This window comes from Mugil cephalus, chromosome 21 (assembly GCF_022458985.1).
Source record: "Mugil cephalus isolate CIBA_MC_2020 chromosome 21, CIBA_Mcephalus_1.1, whole genome shotgun sequence".
In the NCBI taxonomy this organism is placed as follows: Eukaryota; Metazoa; Chordata; class Actinopteri; order Mugiliformes; family Mugilidae; genus Mugil; species Mugil cephalus.
Window position 1 is genome coordinate 21,241,035 of NC_061790.1, and position 18,906 is coordinate 21,259,940.

The window sequence follows — 18,906 nt, forward strand, 5'->3', positions numbered from 1 at the left end:
CGGGAGCTCCTCCTGAGTGTCCGAGCTCCATAAACTCATCATACCGCACAGCCTGGTTACCATTACCAAAACAGGGATTTATGGCAGAAATTAATTTTATGTAACTGAACATTAAAAAATCCTGGGCACCATAGGTGAGGGTTGGAACATAGATTGACCAGTAAATTGAGAGCTTCACCTTTCTGCTTAGCTCTCTCTTCACCACGACGGACCAGTTAAGCGGCCGCAACACTGCAGACGCCGATCCAATCCATCTGTCGATCTCTCGCTCCATTCTACCCTCGCTCGTGAACTCCTCTACTTGAGTCAGGACTTCCCCCCGACCCTGAGTGAGCAATCCACCCTTTTCAGACTGAGAACCATGGCCTCGGACTTGAGGGTGCTGATCTTCATCACAGCTGCTTCACACTCGGCTGCGAACCGCCCCAGCAAGAGCTGGAGGTTGCAGTTTGATGAAACTAAGAGGACCACATCATCCACAAAAAGCAGGGACGAGATCCTCTGATCACCGAACTCGACACCCTGCGCCTAGAAATTCTGTCCATAAAAATTATGAACAGAACCTGTGACAAAGGGCAGCCCTGGTGGAGTCCAACACTCACTGGGAACAAGTCTGACTTACATCCACCCCATACTCCCAGAGCACCCCCGCACAGGATACCCCTGGGGACACGATTGTAAGCCTTCTCCAAATCCACAAAACACATGTGGACCGGTTGGGCAAACTCCCATTTCCCCTCCAGCACCCTTGCAAGGGTAAAGAGCTGGTCCATGGTTCCACACCCGGGGCGAAAACCACATTGTTCCTCATCGATCTGAGGTTCAACTATCTATCAGACCCTCTTTTCCAGCACCCTGGCTTAGACTTTCCTGGGGAGGCTGAGGAGTGTGATCCCCTGATGGGCCACAATGTGCCCGAATCACCGAAGCACTTCAACAGTGTGAAAGCACCTCAATGATGCACGTCTGACTCTTAGTGATAAAAATAGGACTGTATAATACAAATGTATCTGTGATTGAACAATTGCACTAGACTAACGTATGGTTTCAAGTGGATAAACTATAAAAAAAAATATAATGTTTATTGAACATCATGTTTCTGTTTTCTTATTTCGCAGGTCGCATTGTGTGTACCTTACCACAGTAAGGTAAAATAGCCGCACAGCCTGGTTACCATTACCAAAACAGGGATTTATGGCAGAAATTAATTTTATGTAACTGCACATTAAAAAATCCTGGATTTGTGTATCGTTGTATCAAGTTTTATTTTGATTGAAGGAATACTTCAACATTCTGGGAATCCCTAGTCTTGTGATCACCATGAGGCAAACAGCAGACTCTAGAAAGTCACTATCTGATGAGTTTTTGTCAAAATCCGTTGAAACTTATGGCTTTCCTATAAACAAGATATGTTTTCTTAAACCAAGTAAGTCTAATTCCTGAAACAAGATGGTTTATCTTTTGCAAATAACACAGCAGCTTAAAAGCCTCTTCAAAAAAAGTTTGTTTCATATGGCATATGACTCCAAACAAGATGTTTTCAAGACTTTTTCACTTAACAAGATATCCAAGATGTATTGTCTTAAAACAAGTCCCTATATCTTGCTGAAATGGAACTTTGTTCCAGTTGTGTCTTATATTAAGTGTAATGAGATATTTGGACTAGAAATGAGACAAATATACGTGGTAAGATTTTGATTTTTTGCAGTGTACTCTTTATTATGTCTATGTATACTACTTGGATGAGTGGCGAAACATATTCAAGAGTGTGTTTACCCTTGTTTCAGCTTGTTTTCACACACTCACACTCAATGGCACTGTGACATATCAGGTTCATCATTAAACTCTGATTTCCAATAAAAAAAAAAATAGAGAATAGATTCAATTTGTAATCATAAGTTTTAATTGTCAGTGAAATTCAAGTACATCAAACGTAGAAACATGACAAAAGATTTAAGTCAGTTTAGGTTTTCATTAATTTAAAGGGAGCATGCATTAGTTTCCTATGCCATGCTCCTCCACCCTACAACATAGTCTGGGCTGAGGGCTCTGGGCTCACGCTGCAATATTCTGGGACATATGTGAAAATACTTCATAATACATCAACACAAAATGAAGGCACAGCCAAAGCAGAGGAGTCATCGCGACTTCAGTGCTTATGGGGCGTTTTTCTCTTTGGAATGCATAACAGGGAGAATTCTTGTAAATGGGAGAACAAATAAATATTGCTCAAAGCAATATTTATTGTTGCTGGAAATTAATTAATGCCAAGTTGTTTCACTGTAAGATGGCCACAGTTGACACTGAGCTGCTTTTTATCACATATTGGCTTCAGACTCTTTCAACAGGAGACCTGACCAGGTTGTGCTTTACTAAGTGTGTTAGTGTCCATTTTTGTCACATTTCACTACCCAGCCTGGGTTTCAAGATGATATAGTTAGCAGAACTAAAGTTAATAGTACAGCGTATGAGTTCTAATGTTGGCTCACATTGTAAAGGGGTTTGTTGTATGCATCAGTACACTATAGGCACGCACATCAAGTAATTTCAGGTATGATGGAGAAGGATTCAACACAGTCATTGGGCACACACAGTAACATGTCATTTAAAAGTAGTTCAGTATGGGTTGAAACCATTAAATGTTTGAATAGTTGTGATTTTGACAGAATTTCAGATGTAGCACTTTTGTGAAATGCTGCCTACAGCAAAGGGTGGTAGTGATCTGGAAAACAGGGTTAGGGTTGATAATCAAATGGCCAACTCTGTTCAAAAGTGATAATGTTAGTGGACTGCTACATCCCAGTTCTGCCCGACATTCACAAGAACAAACTTTTTATGGCTCTTGCATATAGAATGACACATGTCACTTCATGAAATGTGTTCAGGCTTAAAGTGAAATTACAAACATATAAAAATATGACCTTAAATATGTTGGGTAAAAAGTAAAATAAAAATAAAAATCTGAAAGAAATCTATATGCTTTGGATAAATCGAGGTATTTGAGTGTCAGGGTGGTAGAAAGCATGCTGGTTCTTGTAATGGACTGCTGCTTACAGGTTTTTAAAAAGGCTCAACATTCCAGCAAACACGGGATTCAGTCTCCAAAGTTCTCCAAATAATCCTTTTCTAATACGTGGAACATGCAGAGCTACTTTTTTCCCCAGTTGTGCCACCATGATTGTCTGGTTTGTACTTGAATTTCAGCAAACTAACTCAGAAGGGCATTACTTTGCAAGGCAACTGAGACAGCACCATTATCTGCTTGTGCCAACACACACGGATATGGACTACTGAAACAAGATGTAGGTAAACATTTGTTGTAAAAGGCTTCATGTGAACACTCCATAAGTTGTAGAGGAGTCTTCTGAAGCAAGTCAGCAACTGGTTTGGCCATTACACCCTAAGCAAACAGGAAGTCACGTGACAAACCATAGCCGCGGAGTCCATTAGCAAGAGCACAGACGGAACTGTGAGGAAAACAGTGAAGACACAACAACAGCAATTTGTCTCACATAATGAATAGATGACTTGAAATGCTGAAATAATGATGGTCAAGAATTCTCGGGTTCCAAAGTGTCACGACAACAATGATGAAGTTCAAAATATTCAGACAACAGATTGCTCATGTCAATTACATATTGGCACTGATAGCATGAAAAAAGAGAGAGATGGGCACATAGAGGAAAACAAAATTACCGCAGATGACTATGTTATCTTTATGTACTTGTCTAAGGTCCAAGATGGCTTCTCTGTGTGATAAGGGCAAAGCTGTATTCAGATGGGAACAGAGGGACTTGTGCTTAGAACACATGAAACTAATCATGCCTTTCAGAATGAAGTATCATATTCATTCCAGCTCATCAAAAGAACACTCAGCCATTGAGGCACTTATAACTTCATGGAAGTGATCTATACATCTTGACAGAACAGTTTAGGACAGGTTTACCGAGACTGAACACAATTTAGAACTACATTTATGTAGTTAATTCAAAATAACAAAAGGTGATGTAATTGAATAGGTTCAAGTGTGCACTGCACACATGTTCTATTACTAAACTGATAGATTCTACCCATTTTATTACGCCTTTCAAAAGGCTTAACCCTCTCAAAGGACACCTCCGTCTTAAAACACTGCCTGCATGCACATGTTTACTTTCAACCATGATTAAATGCAAGCATTAGAGAAAGTGTCCAACATTTTAAGTATTTTAATATACAGACTTGTCTTCAACATCCCAGTGAAAGATCTAAGCCCATTGTATATACGGTAGTTAAAACTAACACATGATGGATCATGGCTGTTTTCTGTTCATGAACTGTATGTTGAAACAGGGTACTGACAGATTTCATTTAATTGTCCCCACGAGATGAACACTCTGCAAACATCTGAACACACAGCTTTACTTTTATGGACTCATATTTAGAGATCTACTGCCTGTAAGCAGCTATCAGTACTGAACAAAGGCCACGTAAAGACACTACACTATCACAGTAGCACATGACCTCAGTTAAAATTCAGTCTCTCAGATATATTTTGCTCTATTTATATTACTCTCTTACATACATAATATGTGAATTAATAGTTCCATCTTTTGTATAAAAATAACATGTCACATCTACCTGATTCTGTTTGACTGTTGTTAGTTACTTGTCAGCTTTGAGAATAAATTGTGAGCATGTTCCCATGAAAACATTGTTTCGGTGCACACACACTGCGAAACATAAACCTACACTTAAATCGAATTCATCAGATACTGTGATCTTCAGGAGCTTCTCCTTAATACCTTTTATGATCTCTTTTGTTGCACTTCCCACCAAAGGACTGAATAGTACAACAGCTTGGGTGAAAGTGTCAGCATATTGTGCGTTTAATAAGTGGAAGAAAAAAGGGTTACAAGGCTGTCTCCTGAACCATGTGAGTTGTCAGCTGGCATGAGGGAACAGAAAACCGTGTCTCCAAGTCTTCATCCACTGTCTTGGCTCTGTCGCTCTCTGCTTCTTTATCTTCTGTGTCCATGTCGTCTCTGCAGTAAGCTGCTCCGTTGCCATCTTTTGTGGCCATTTGATAAGGCTGTGTGTTGGTTTCTTTGGGCTGCTAAACAAGGGCAATACCACTACTGAAAGCATACATCACAACAAACCAAAATGGAAAATGCACAGCTGTACCAAAGGTAAATACCTTCTGAGGCAAAGGAGTGACACAGCAAAGCTTCTCTCTGTAGCGCTCGGGCAGAAAGAAAAGTAGTGTGCCTAGGAGTGGGTAAACTGTGCCTGGAACCAGCTCCTTCTCCTTCATAGGTCCTAAAATATAATCAAGACAAATGGATAAGACAGCACTTTATCAGCCCATTGTTTGTACATAGTTAAAATTGACACGTGATTGATGATTGGCTGTTTTCTCTTCATGAACTGTGTAATTAGCGCCACATTATGCCTGATGCTGCCAGTGAACCTCATTGCACTCCATTTACTAACTGTATTGTCTATTTAAGTGTCCAGAATTAGAATGTTTTAATATACAGAGTTGTCTTCAACATCCCAATGAAAGAAAGATCTAAGCATGTTGTATGGTAGTTAATGAAAGCCACAAATGTCAGGTTCTTGAGAAGGAAGAGGAGATGGACATCTAACCCAAATAGTAGTTAATTATATGGATTATCAGTCCCGATTTAAGTGCTGGAGGGACAGGCCAACATTGCCATTCCAATATCTATTAAGCACCTCAGGAGGACCGTCATAACACGCAGCTGTTATCAATATAATTATGTTAGCTGTTTCTGTGTAAAAAAATTCATCTAAGTTTGCAATATTATATGGACCAAAATAGTGTAATATGTTTAATTTAAAGAATACAGTAAAATTTCAATACATCGCTTTAGATATTTTCTGTTTAGGCTTGTTGGCATGGTCTCAGTGCTCCCAGTGCCTGTGGCCCGGTCCCGGCCGCCCGGAGCGCTCCCAGTGCCTGCATCCCGGATCCAGCCGCCCGCAGCATCCCACGTTCCCGTTCCCGAGGAGCCGTTTGCTCCCCTCGTCCACGTTCCCATCGTCCACGTTCCCGAGGAGCTGTTTGCTCCGGTTGTCCACGTCCCCGATCCTGAGGAGCCGTTAGCTCCGGCAGACCACGTTCCTGAGGCGGTCGCCGCACCAGCAGCCCACGTCTATGTTCCCGATCCTGAGCCGGTCGCCGCACCTGTAGCCCACGTCTACGTTCCCGATCCTGAGCCGGTCGCCACACCTGCTGCCCAGGGCTACGTTCCCGATCCTGAGCCGGTCGCCGCACCAGCAGCCCACGTCTATGTTCCCGATCCTGAGCCGGTTGCCACACCTGCTGCCCAGGGCTACGTTCCCGATCCTGAGCCGGTTGCCGCACCAGCAGCCCATGTCTACGTTCCCAATCCTGAGCTGGTTGCCGCACCTGCTGCACACGCCTACGTTCCTGAGCTGGTCGCCGCACCTGCTGTCCACGTCTACGTTCCTGAGCTGGTCACCGCACCAGCAGCCCACGTTTACGTTCCGGATCCTGAGCCGGTCGCCGCACCGGCAGTCCCCGCCTGTGTTCCTGAGCCGGTCGCCGCACCAGCAGCCCACGTCTATGTTCCCGATCCTGAGCCGGTCGCCACACCTGCTGCCCAGGGCTACGTTCCCGATCCTAAGCCGGATGTCTGTCCCTTATTTTGTGTCTTGTTGTGTATCCGGTTTTATTTTGTTAAGTTGTGGATATCCTGTCTTGTGCCTCCTTGTCTCTTGATTGTTTATTGGTCTCACCTGTGTTGATTGTCCTCATGCATTTCACCTGTGTCTTGTCATCCCTCAGTCCTCATGTGTATATAAAGCCCTGCCTTTCCCTTTGTTCCTTGTTGCGTCGTTAATGTTAGGTTGATGTCTTCATGCCATGTTCCATGTCTTGTTCCAGCTGCCATGTTTCCACATCATGTTGATGATTTCTTTTGATTTTTGGATTTTGGATTTTCCTGCCATGCTTGCAGCGCCTTTTGTTTGTTATTAAATACTTTTTGTTTGAACTTCGTGCCTCATCTATAGTCCTGCATCTGGGTCCTCACTTACAACACCCTCCCCACTTGACACTCTCAAACTGTCACATAACATCATCAGGTATATCTTGTACTATTAGATTCTATATGTTTGGTTTAGTCCGATACATGCATCTATAACAGATGTATGTGTGCAGTTCTCTTCTCTCTTTTCTGTCTCTTCTGGCTGTTTTCTGTAAAACGCCGTGAGACAACTTGTATTGTTACTGATGCTATGTTAATAAAATTGAATTGAATCGCTCATGGCAAAAAGTCTGGTCAGTTTATATAACCTGAGTATCTGACCGGGGTGCCGAAAAGGGGGGAAAAAGGAGAAGGGGCGAGACAACTGCATAAATGATGATGATTGGCTAAGGTGGAGTAAGCTTTCATGATAAGCCAATCATTGGCCATTGGCCAGTTTTTTGATGGTGTTTTTTTTTTTTTTTTTTTTGCTGAGGTTTTACTTGGTTCCCCACAGATGATAATTGCTATTATTTTAATGAAAGAGTTTATTTTATATTTAAGTTTTGTATTTTTCAGCCTAATTTAGAATTTATCAGTGTTGCAGCAAATAAATGAATCTAAATGAATTCCATTGTATTCAGAGTGCTCAGTGCTTACCTACCTGTCAACTGTCATGTTTTTCTTTTTTCATAATATGGAAATGATAGTCAAAAATACCATCAAAATGCATAGTTTTATGTAAAATAGCATCACAAATTTTCGCGGGCGTCCTTGCCAGCTGTTTGGGGGCCCAGTAAAAAAACGTTATTTTCATGGGGCCCAGAATCCCTAGCGGTGCCCCTGTATCTGGCTGTATATGCACTGAAAAAAAATTAGATTAACTTAAAAAATATATTGTAAGTATTTGCATGCAAATGATTAAGTAAGATTTAATGCTGCAATATCAAGTAACACTCACTTGCAGGTATCAAGTAAATTTTACTTACCATAAAACATAACAGTTGTGAAAATATTAAGTAACATTTACTTAATTACATCTAAATTTTAAGTTATATTTATTTAAACAAATTAAGTAAAGTCTACTTGCTTTTAATAGGCAGGAACATCATTTTACTCAAAATTTTAAGTAAATTTTATACATCTGTAGTATTTGCTGTTATGAAGTAATTAGTAGGTTTGAAATGACTGTCTACTGTTACGAAAAAAGTTGTTAACCCAAATTAGTGCAGACTGGTGAAATATAGACAACTTATTATTAGTATCGATACTAAAACAGACACATTTGGTATCGAAAGCATCAGTCGGCACGTCACGAAGTTGCTGTGGGCTTCACACTGCACGGCACAGCCATTCTACAAATTTAAAACAGAACAGTAATAACTTGCCTGCGAAATGACTGTCGTTTGTTCTACACCTTTCTCTGTGATCCAGCATGTATCATATGGAGAGCCAGTCCTACTGTGCGCATGCGTCATGCATGCGTTTCAAAACGCCACACTTTAAGAGTAAAGTTTGTGTAGTATTTCTAGGTTTATGTACATACAACTATTAAACATTTAAACTGTATGAGGAAACCTAAGTAAAACTTACTCTTCCCTCATAATTCATGTATTACGTTAATAAAATGTTTAATTTTACTTACGCTAGTTCTTACTGAATCTTAAAAATACAAGATAGAAATTATGACAGTTACTCTAATAGAGTTTACTTCACCAAAAAGTCACTTTTTTCAGTGTGTTATACCTAAAGATTCCTAGTTTGACTAAACCAATTGCCAAAGGAACAATTAAGCATTTGGGATTTGGAGGTACAACTTCATGTGTGTACCTGTCAGTAGGCTCACCAGCAGTCCCACCACCACAACAGTGGTGGAGTTGTGAGCACTGTACCACATGTACGACAATGAGTAGAGTGCCTCCACACCTGCTGGCCTAAAAAAGAGAAGTATAAACAAATAAAGACACAAAAACAATCCGTAGACTTTAAATACAGTTAGAGCGTAAAAAGAGAGCTCTTGAGACATCATGTGTTACCTTGGATTGGTTGTGGTGTTGTGGACCAAGGAAGTCAGGACAGTAGTAGTGATGTTATCAAACAGTGGCAGGGCAGTGGTGTTGAATGGGGGTACAGCTGTGGGACCAGACATACGCATCACAAAGTTGCCAATGCCAATCCAGAAGGCCATGGCGAGGCCAGATACCAACCCAACCACTGCACCCTGAGAGCAGGATAAAAGCAGAGGAAAGAGGTAAGGAATTCAGACACACTGGATTGCTCATTCATTCCCATTGTCCTTATTCTACTATTACAATTAATCTGTAACCACAATAACAAAAAGCAGATGTTTAAAACACTGAAAAAGTTCTCCAAGTTAAAGCAGGACTCACAATGGAGTTTGCCCAGGGGAAGAAAATTCCCAGGCAGAAAAGTCCCAGCAGGGGACCACCCACCATCCCAAAGATACTGAATGCTGCCTGAGGACAAAGAGAACAAAGAGCAATGCAGACTGATTCTTTGGGATGCTGATGTTTGTTGTAACACAAAATTAGTAATTAGTAATGGATTTTCATCTCAAAACTGTGAATTTTATGCCACATGTTACAGTCACTTTAGATTAAAACATTTGCCAATCGCAACCAACTATGTGCCTCTCTGTTGCTGTTTGTGAGTTGGTAATGCTGTAAGTTGTTCAGCTCAGTTACCTGCAGCACAGATCCCATTATGGAGGCAATGTAGGCCATAGCTAGACACACCAGACCATAGACCAAAGCTGTGGAGCAAATAAAATACAGAGTTGACACATGCTACTTACTGACAGTAATTGAGGGAAAATACATTTAAAATGCACAGTGCAGATCGCACAGTTGTTCATGTCAGATCTTATCTGTAGCACTACATGAGAATAAAATCTGACATGTGTTGCTATGCAGAACAATTTTAATATCACAATGCAAAATACAAATATACAAAGCAGCACTCTACAACAGTAGAGTTTCTTCTTTTTTTTGCTTAACACCAAGTGTCTCACAATAATTCACATGCATACATTAAAAAAGAAGATTATTCTTTGGAAAAACACAGTATACTCAAAGCATAATGAAACTCTTACCAAGTCCTTTGGACAGAAGTGTGGCATTTGCTTCAGTCATATTTGGAAAATGAGGTTTAATCAGGTCCTCCATAGTTACGGTTGCTAAGGAGTTGAAAGCAGATGAGATGGTACTGGAGAGAGAAAATAATGGTATTGAATGAATAAAAGTGATTTATAACCAGCACACATGTTGAGGAAAGTACATGGGTGTTGTAGTTATGAGGACTTACTCAAAGTGATGATGTACAATGAGATTTACTGACTGAAATAATTCCTGTCTTAATATTCATCCCTTTTATCTCTGTGTCAATAAGCAGGTACATGTAAATGTGATCAAACTGTCTTGATGTTTTGATGCTCCACACATAAAGTTACATATCCTTCACCAGCTGGGGTTCTTATTGCCAGGGTTCATTATTTGAAGATAACTGGTTCACTGCCTTATAAATAACACAGATACACTAAACCTCTAAACAACATGGTGTGACAGCCAGGTGGAAGTTCAACAACTTTACTTGTATTAAGCCTCTGTGTAGTGATAAACAGTGGCCTTGCTGTGGGTTCTTTGGTGGTTTACCTGAGTGCTCCACTGAAGAGACATGCCACAAAAAGGCCTGGGAGACCTGGCAGCCCCCTGAACACATCCATAACAAAGTACAACACCATCTGCACAAAGAAATTTTAGGATGTGCAATCAGAACCACATATAAGACATTCAGGATCCGCTGATTCTGGTGAAACATGACGAGTGTTCACCTGGTCATTAGTTTTGACGTAACCCTTGTCCAGAGGGCTGTCCTCTCCATAGCGAGCAAACATGACCAGACCCATCATACAGCCTAAACACAGGACAATCTGCTGGCATGGGAAAACTACATAGCAGGACCTAAAAGACATGATGGGTGAAGACAATTGCTATCAAGAGTGTTTTTTTTTTTTTAATAGTATCATGTTTTCAACAAAGATATTGAAACGAATTGCATATTGAGGACATTTACATGACAGCTTCTTTCTCAGTTCTGGAACTCAGGTATCTTTGGACCTGGGCCTGGTTGACACCGTAAAGTGCTAACATCAGGAAGATTCCCCCGACTCCCAGTGTCCAGAAGGTGTGGCGCTCCAGAGGGTCAGGGTTCAAGCTGTGCAAGCAGTACATCATAACAACATAAACACCAGATTATTGTTTCCAAAATTAAAAATGTTTCATAACACTAAATATAGAAAGAAATATTCTAACTCTAACTACTCACTCTAGTCCAGCAATGCGGCTGCCATTGATGGCTTTCTTCCAGACCTCTGTTATACCTCCTGCTTGACTGGCTCCCACCACAATGACAGCCAACTGACCTGCAAACATCACCACTGTCTGGAACACATCTGTCCAGATCACTGCCTTCAGACCCCCCTGTTAAACAGGAGCACAGAAATAGATTCACTTGAAATTCCATAATGATCATTAAAAACCTTCATTTAAAACTGGATTTTGTGTTTACTTATCTCTGTCTTATATTTAAATTAGTTTGTGATCTGAAACATTTAGGTGTGACAAACATGAAAAAATAAATAAATAAAACATCAGGAATTGGGCACTTTTTCACACCACTGCATATATATTACAGTATATCTATCTCTCTCTCTAGTCTAGAGAGAGAGAGAGATAGAAAACTATCTTACCAGAGCAGTATACAGAGTGCACACCAATCCCATTGCCAGTACTGCCCCCCACAGGTCAAATCCAGTCACTGCAAGTGGACACAATGCACAAGATAACAGTATAGAAAATGTTTAAATGAAAATCACGAACAGCGCACCAATGTTGGACATATGAAGGGAATGTCCAAACCACAACTATTGGTTAAGTAGAACATAAAGTATTTACCTGCATTAAGAGCCAGTGCTGGAGCATACAGGACTACTCCCATATAAATAACCTGCAGAGTCACAGAAACAACACAGGGAAAAAGAGACAATATTACACATCTATCAAGTTTACAAGGTCAAATTAGAGTCCATTGAGAGGGGTTTCCAATAGAGCTAATGAAACTCAGGTATCCTTCAATGTCCTATATTGTATATAAAAAAAATAAAATCTTTACAACAGAAGTTTGTCAGAGTGTATTATGGTAAGGAGAAGAGGGCTGGTCAAGCATTTTCCAGCCTGATAAGCAACCACTTACTGGTTACTTATCAGGCTGTAAAAAAACAAAACCATATCTAAAGGCATTTACCTGTGACGTTTAGTTGCATGTAGTCATGCGCGGGCCAAGCACAACAGATATGAGGTGCAAAAGTAAGTGAATCCCTGTTTTCCCATAACAAATTATGAATTTTTGTGAATAAATAAATGTCCAAGTTCCCATTTCAACCTAACTAAAATAATGTGCTGATGCATTGAATAATTTTATGCAGAATTGTAGAAAATTCTGATGGGGCACAAAAACTTTTAACAATGTGTATATACAGAATAAATATACTGTGCCTGACACTATACTTTGCCTAATATCAGACAGAACTGTTACCTTCCTTATTCAGTTTGTCATTTCAAACATTCAAACCACTTTCACATCACAATACCAGATCAATCAATTGAGGTGGCCCAGACAGGGGCAAAAAAACACTATCAGGCTCATGGTCTCATAACCACCTCTCACTTAGTTATGACAAACAGGCTGTTGCTAAACATTTTCCATGTCTGGTGGCGTCGGTAAGTGCAAAATATTACAGAACATGGTTAATGATTTCACTTAAGAAAATAAAGATACTGTTAACGTCATAAAGGAAAGGCCATAAAATAAACTTTACAAGGGCCAACGTGACACTTGCGAGGTCAATGTCCATAGGAATGCCATAGTAACCTCCATAGGAACGTTTCTTTTGTCAAAAATGCTCCTATGGGACACCATCAAGCTAACAAAGGTTGAAATAATTTATTTAGTTTCTATCTCTATTAAAAGGACCAGCTGGAGTAAATGGATTTCAAATGATTTACGAGTTTACTTTATCCGTGAAGGTGATATTGTACTCCCTACATTAATATGCACACAAAATATGAAGCAGACCAAAATACCATCTGAAAGATGAAGGTCACCGTCCCACATATGCGAACTGTCTTGTTGAAACGTAGCTCCAGATACTGTTGAGAGGAGAGAACATGGAAAAGAAAACAGTCTAAAATCAAAAGTCGATCATATATCATCTCAGGCATCCTGTGAAGAATAGTTGGAAAGGTAAATGTTTATTGTCATAATTGTGAGTTTAGGTTCTGATCATTAAAGCCAGATCTTAAAAGGACATTGCTTAAGTTTTTCTCTGGCAAATGACTGATTACTATCCTTGAGTTGCAAGACAGAGGGAGCTTAATTATAGATTAGAGATGTTAATTCTTCAGAGAACATGTGCTTCTCTTAAACGATGGTTTATGATAAGTCGGACAAGAATGTTAAGCTCTAGGATCACACTCATGAAAGATAAAGAGTGAAGGAGCAGAAGAAAAGTATAGAAAACAGAATTGAAAAAAAAAAAGAAAAAAATGCAATATTTTTTTCAGGAAGCATATGAAAGTTAGGTTTGAATAAACCAACAGTGCAGTACTTATGAATGCCAACTGTCACTTTTTCTGTGTGAAAAATCAGAACAGCAAATTTAAACAAGCTAGGTTGTTGACCAGAGTTAGCAGTTTTTTTTTCTTTTTAATTCCAATACAAGTGAATGCATGTGTGTATAATCAGAGAAAAATAAATGCGTGTTAATGTTTCTTGTTGGTACCTCATAGGCACTAGACAGGCGCAGCCTATAGAATATTGGTATGAACACATGAGCTGGGATGAGCAGACCCAAGAAGTAGGAGCAGCCCAGGAACCAGTATTGTGTTCCATATGTGTACACTTCAGATGGAGCACCGAGGATGGCCACAGCTGACTGGAAAGTTGCCAGTAGGGACAGAGACACAGGTAGGCAGCTCATAGAGCGGTCAGCCATCAGAAACTCCTGTGAAAATTAAACTAATAGCATCAGATAAAATCAAAACCTGACTAAAACACAACCTGCATTTGGTGTAATCATTCAGTGTAGCAGGAAACTACATGAAGTATTATCTGAAAGAAAATTGAAAAACTGAATAGGCAAATACCAAAACATACCTGTGTTGTGCGCTGGCGCCCCCCAGAGAAAGCATAAAAAAGGCCAATCCCAGTTGAGGAAACCAGCAGTAAGACAAAGATGACATAGTCAACTGTGGTGAAGTGCATCTGGACCACCTCCCCCATGTTGATGGTAGATGTAGAGGGATTGGAGAGTGAAGGTCCTTGGAAACACAGTCTCTGGGGGCTGATTACAACATCAAAGAGAGCACTTCACCCATATGAGGTACTTGCTGGGAACTGGAAACAAGGATTGTTAGGAGGTCATGTTAGTGCCTTCCGCTCAAGCTTGTGAGTGGAAAACCACTAATGACAAATATACCCAGGCATCGGCATCATATACACATTATATGTGTTATACTATTTCAAACCCAGTAACACAAAAACTGGTCGACTCCAAAGACAAAACAGACAGAAACAAAGTAGTCAGTTTTTCTTTGCCACTGTCATCCTCAGGCTTGCTCTGGAGGTTTCAGACCAATTTTTGTAAAGCGTCTTGAGGCAATTTATATTGTTATTGGCGCTATATAAATAAAATTGAATTGAATTGAATTCACAGGGAACGTGGTTTAAGCACAACAGTCCCTGAAATTTTGATTCATGAAGATTCTGGAAATAGTTTTTTTTTTGTTAGTTTTTCCATTAATAACGTCAACAAAAACATTAATCAGACATGCTTGTACCTTCTCAGTAGTTTAAATATGTTTCTCAAAGTAAGTTCTTACCTGTAGATATCTATAAAAGTCTTGCTTCTCTAAATTCTGTTTTTTTGTAAGTTGCTGAATAGTGTTCCAACACCCCTGGGTGGAAATAGTGCAGTAGGATGTGATCCGTCTATTAATCCATTGCTTAAATCTACTGTCCAATTTCGCTGCCTCAAAATCAGAATCACAGGCAACCCAGCGCATATTCTTGTAGTTTTTTATTTTTATTTTTTTTTCAATTATTTAAGGGGAAAGTACTCCAGTTAGAGAGTTTAGCAAGTCCTTCCCTTTGAAGATTCCTGTCTCCTAGGATTGATGATAGGGGTTTATCTATTTGGGTCTGCTCCAAATCTTTCCATTTCGCATCAATGTTAGGGTTCTACCAGCAGACTAATGAGTGCAGTTGTGCCACTCTGTAATAACCTTCAAAGCATGGCAGTGCCATCCCACTTTTGTCCTTAGAAAGCTGCAGCTGTCTGTAACTTTATTCTTGGTCTTGGTCCTTTTCCTAAATAAAGTTTAAAATTAATCTGTTCCATTCAGTGAATTGTTTTGTAGGTGCTTCCACAGACAAAGACTGAAAGAGAAAAAGCAGCCTGGATAGTATATTCATCTTAATAATATCTATTTGGTTATATAGATTGGATATTTAATATCTGCGTCATTCCATTTAAACTTGCGCATTTTACAAATGCTTTCAGGTGGTAGGTAGTTGAAGGTGAGAGTTTGAGTTTTATGTAAATTTCACTTGTAACCGGAGTAAGAACCAAATGTTTTTGATAGGGCTAGTATCTTATGCAAAGATCTATTTGGATAATTAAGTGTTAAGAGAATATTATCAGCCTAGGCACATATCTTATAGTGCCCACCTCCAATCACAACATCTGTTTTATCTTTGTCCTCTCTGATAACCTGTATTCGAGGTTCAATATATAGGGCAAATAGGATGGGGTTAAGGGGATACCGCTGTCTGCATCCTCTTTAGAGAAGACAGTTTTGGATAGATTGCTATTTACTTTAATTCTGGCTGTTGGTAAATTATCTATGGATTTAAAGTAATTCACAACCTAGTTATTAAACCACTCATTCACCATCAGTTTTTTTTCCATGAAACTAATTATATGCAGTGTACGGTTAAAATTATCTTGTGTCAATCTATTCTTCACAAAACCTGTCTGTTTCAGTAATCAGTGATGATTGATGGAAATAATCTGTACAATAAATTTATATAATCAATGTGAAATTTTATGACTCTGTCGATCTACATTGAACATAAAAAAAAAATAAAATAAAATCTATACTTGTATCAACCCTGAGTGGGAAGGAGAAAAACGTATAACACTTTTCATGTGGATGACCTCTCTCCATATGTCAATCATTCCTATTTGGGATCCAAGCAGTGAAGCTGCGAGGAACCCATTGTGATTCTACGTTTTCTTATTATTGGAGTCCAAGCAGCAAAGCTGCGAGGAACCCCATTGTTTTTGTTAGTGTTATTATTATTATTGGGGGTCCAAGCAGCGAAGCTGCAGGAACCCCATTGTTTTTGTTAGTGTTATTATTGGGGGACCAAGCAGTGAAGCTGCAGGAACCCCATTGTTTTTGTTAGGGTTATTGTGGGTCCAAGCAGCGAAGCTGCAGGAACCCCATTGTTTTTGTTAGTGTTATTGTGGGTCCAAGCAGCAAAGCTGCAGGAACCCCATTGTTTTTGTTAGTGTTATTATTATTATTATTATTATTTTTATTATTGGGGGTCCAAGAAGCGAAGCTGCAGGAACTCCATTGTTTTTGGGGTCCAAGCAGCGAAGCTGCGAGGAACCCACTGTGATTCTATGTTTTCCTATTATTATTATTATTATTATTATTCCGTCTTCCACCATTGGAGTCTATGGCAGCCCATAGAACCGCATGGTCGCCTGTTGCCATTTCTTTAGTTTTACACAAAGTCTTGAATATTTTCCCCCTCCGCTCCTTCAGGGATGCCATGGATGCGTATGTTATTCCTTCTTGAACGTGCCTCCATGTCCGTCAGTTTCTTTTGCAATTGGGCTTGAAGTTCCAAAGAGTGGATAAGCAACTCTTTAGCTCCCCTCTTCCACAACGGCTAATCTCTGCTTCGTCTCTGTCAACTTGGTCCATTATGTTCTTTAGGTCGGTGGCAATGGTGTTTAGCTTCAGGCTAACTTCTCCTCTAAAAGCAGCTAGCTCACTTTTCACTTGTGCAGGCGGCTGTCTCGATCTCTGGAATTGGCTATATGCCAAAGTGTCATGGAGCAAGACACTGAACCCTCAGCTCCCAGTGCAACTGATGGTGTGTGTGCATGGGTGGATGTTTCTGTAGCCCCTTTCACATCGAGTGAAAAACCCGGGTCGCAGACCCGGCAATCAACCCGGGATTTTATCGGCTTTGCTTCGATGTGAACAGGAATGCCGCATCGACCTGGGTTTTTCACTCTCAGGTGGATGTATACATTCTGTCACTTGACGAACTGTCAGACTGCATCATTGTAGAAGCTCCAGCTCAAAAATAGAGCTTTGGTCTACTCCCATAAAGACCAATCTCTGAAAGGCAGATTTTTGTTAATTTTTTCAATTAGGCAAATCAAATATGTTGTTACACGATCGTTAATGGAAGCGCATAGGTGAATTAGTCCTACGTCATGCACCCATCGGGGAAAGCATGTACGACTGTGTTTATACATTGTTTGTACAGTGATATCACACTGTTTTTTAACGATCATGGCAGCGCTCTGCATCCAAGGAGAAGAAGAGATTCGGCCGCAGATATCAGGAACTGTGCAGCACACTAAAGCACACCAAAGGCAAGTCGACCCAGGTCTGAAAATGCTGGGTTGACCGAGATTTTCCATGTGAAAGCGGTAGGTGACTGTAAAAGTGCTCTGAGTAACAATATGTAGAAAAGCGCTATATAAAAGCAAGACCATTTACTTGTCCTATGTTTTCAGTTAGCGCTTTCTTCACCTTCCACCTGTATTTTGGCAATGATGTTAGCTTGGATAGCCTCCAGGTATATATGCGCTCTTATTTCAATAGTGCCACTGTCGGACTCCACACTTTTACTCAGCGAAAATCATCAATCCACGTGTTTTGCTGCCATTTTCCTTTAGTTTTCCAACTGTTTCCACGTCTCATGCTCTGTTTATAGTTCATCAAAAAGGCATGTAATTGCAGACAGGGAAATAAAATCACTTGGGAGCTTACAAATTATTCTGCCATTCGCTTCTCCGCCATACCGGAAGTCCAAGTTCAGTTCTTTAAACGCCTTTTGGATTATCATGACCTGGATGACTGAGAACCTTCACAGACACATCAGCATCATAGGGTTCAAAAAATTAATAAAAAAACGTAAACGCATCATAAGAGCAATAATAGCCTTAGAACTTCATATTTATGCAGATGCTCCTGTTGTGGAACCTGCATTATATATTACTTAAAGTAGTAACTAAAACAAGACAATCACAACAGAAAAGGTGCTTGGTGGATGGGGATAATACACTGAGATGATTCACTGTGAATCCTCCCTAGTTCATTTTTACTAGAAGAGCTACAACTCACATGTATGTTACAGGGTTATCAGGACCTCTGACCTCCAACTTGAAAAAAGTGTGAGACAACAGTACTCTAGGAACCCAAATAGAGAATTAGGAAATAGACAATCATTGGAATTCAAAACAAAAACAAGAGGAATTATAAAATGTATGGACAGAACATTATTATCACCACTTAACAGACTTTCGGGTATGTTTTATACACAAAAGCTGTGGATTTTATTTCCGCTTCTTGGTTTATTTGGTGTTGATAACTACTTTTCTTTACGTCTCATCACAGGTGATATCATTGTCCCACTGCTCCAATTTTAAAACATGACCATTTAAATACTGCTATTATTTTGGTTTTCTGTTAGAGCTCAAGGATCAATTTTATTACATTACTTTAACAACCAGAGCAGT

General features: G+C 39.9%; 1 protein-coding gene across 6 annotated transcripts in view; it reads right to left on the minus strand.

Moving 5' to 3' along the window:
- Positions 1–1,880: 1,880 nt before the first annotated feature.
- The window catches only part of slc5a6a (solute carrier family 5 member 6a), a 42,080-nt gene continuing 25,054 nt past the window's right edge, over positions 1,881–18,906 (minus strand). For 2 of the 6 annotated variants that reach the window (XM_047573322.1, XM_047573321.1), the window contains 16 exons: positions 14,232–14,471; positions 13,858–14,079; positions 13,160–13,225; positions 11,972–12,023; positions 11,767–11,834; positions 11,343–11,497; positions 11,091–11,231; positions 10,849–10,978; positions 10,670–10,758; positions 10,111–10,223; positions 9,704–9,771; positions 9,389–9,475; positions 9,035–9,219; positions 8,829–8,932; positions 5,180–5,301; positions 1,881–5,095 (listed from right to left, as the gene is read on the minus strand). In XM_047573322.1, the coding sequence (XP_047429278.1) occupies positions 4,892–5,095; positions 5,180–5,301; positions 8,829–8,932; positions 9,035–9,219; positions 9,389–9,475; positions 9,704–9,771; positions 10,111–10,223; positions 10,670–10,758; positions 10,849–10,978; positions 11,091–11,231; positions 11,343–11,497; positions 11,767–11,834; positions 11,972–12,023; positions 13,160–13,225; positions 13,858–14,079; positions 14,232–14,357 (1,932 nt within the window). In that variant the 5' untranslated portion in view covers positions 14,358–14,471 and the 3' untranslated portion in view covers positions 1,881–4,891. Of the gene's footprint in view, positions 5,096–5,179; positions 5,302–7,472; positions 8,354–8,828; positions 8,933–9,034; positions 9,220–9,388; positions 9,476–9,703; positions 9,772–10,110; positions 10,224–10,669; positions 10,759–10,848; positions 10,979–11,090; positions 11,232–11,342; positions 11,498–11,766; positions 11,835–11,971; positions 12,024–13,159; positions 13,226–13,857; positions 14,080–14,231; positions 14,472–18,906 lie in introns of those variants that run through there. The other 4 variants (XM_047573319.1, XM_047573318.1, XM_047573320.1 and 1 more) reach the window with 3 other exon arrangements.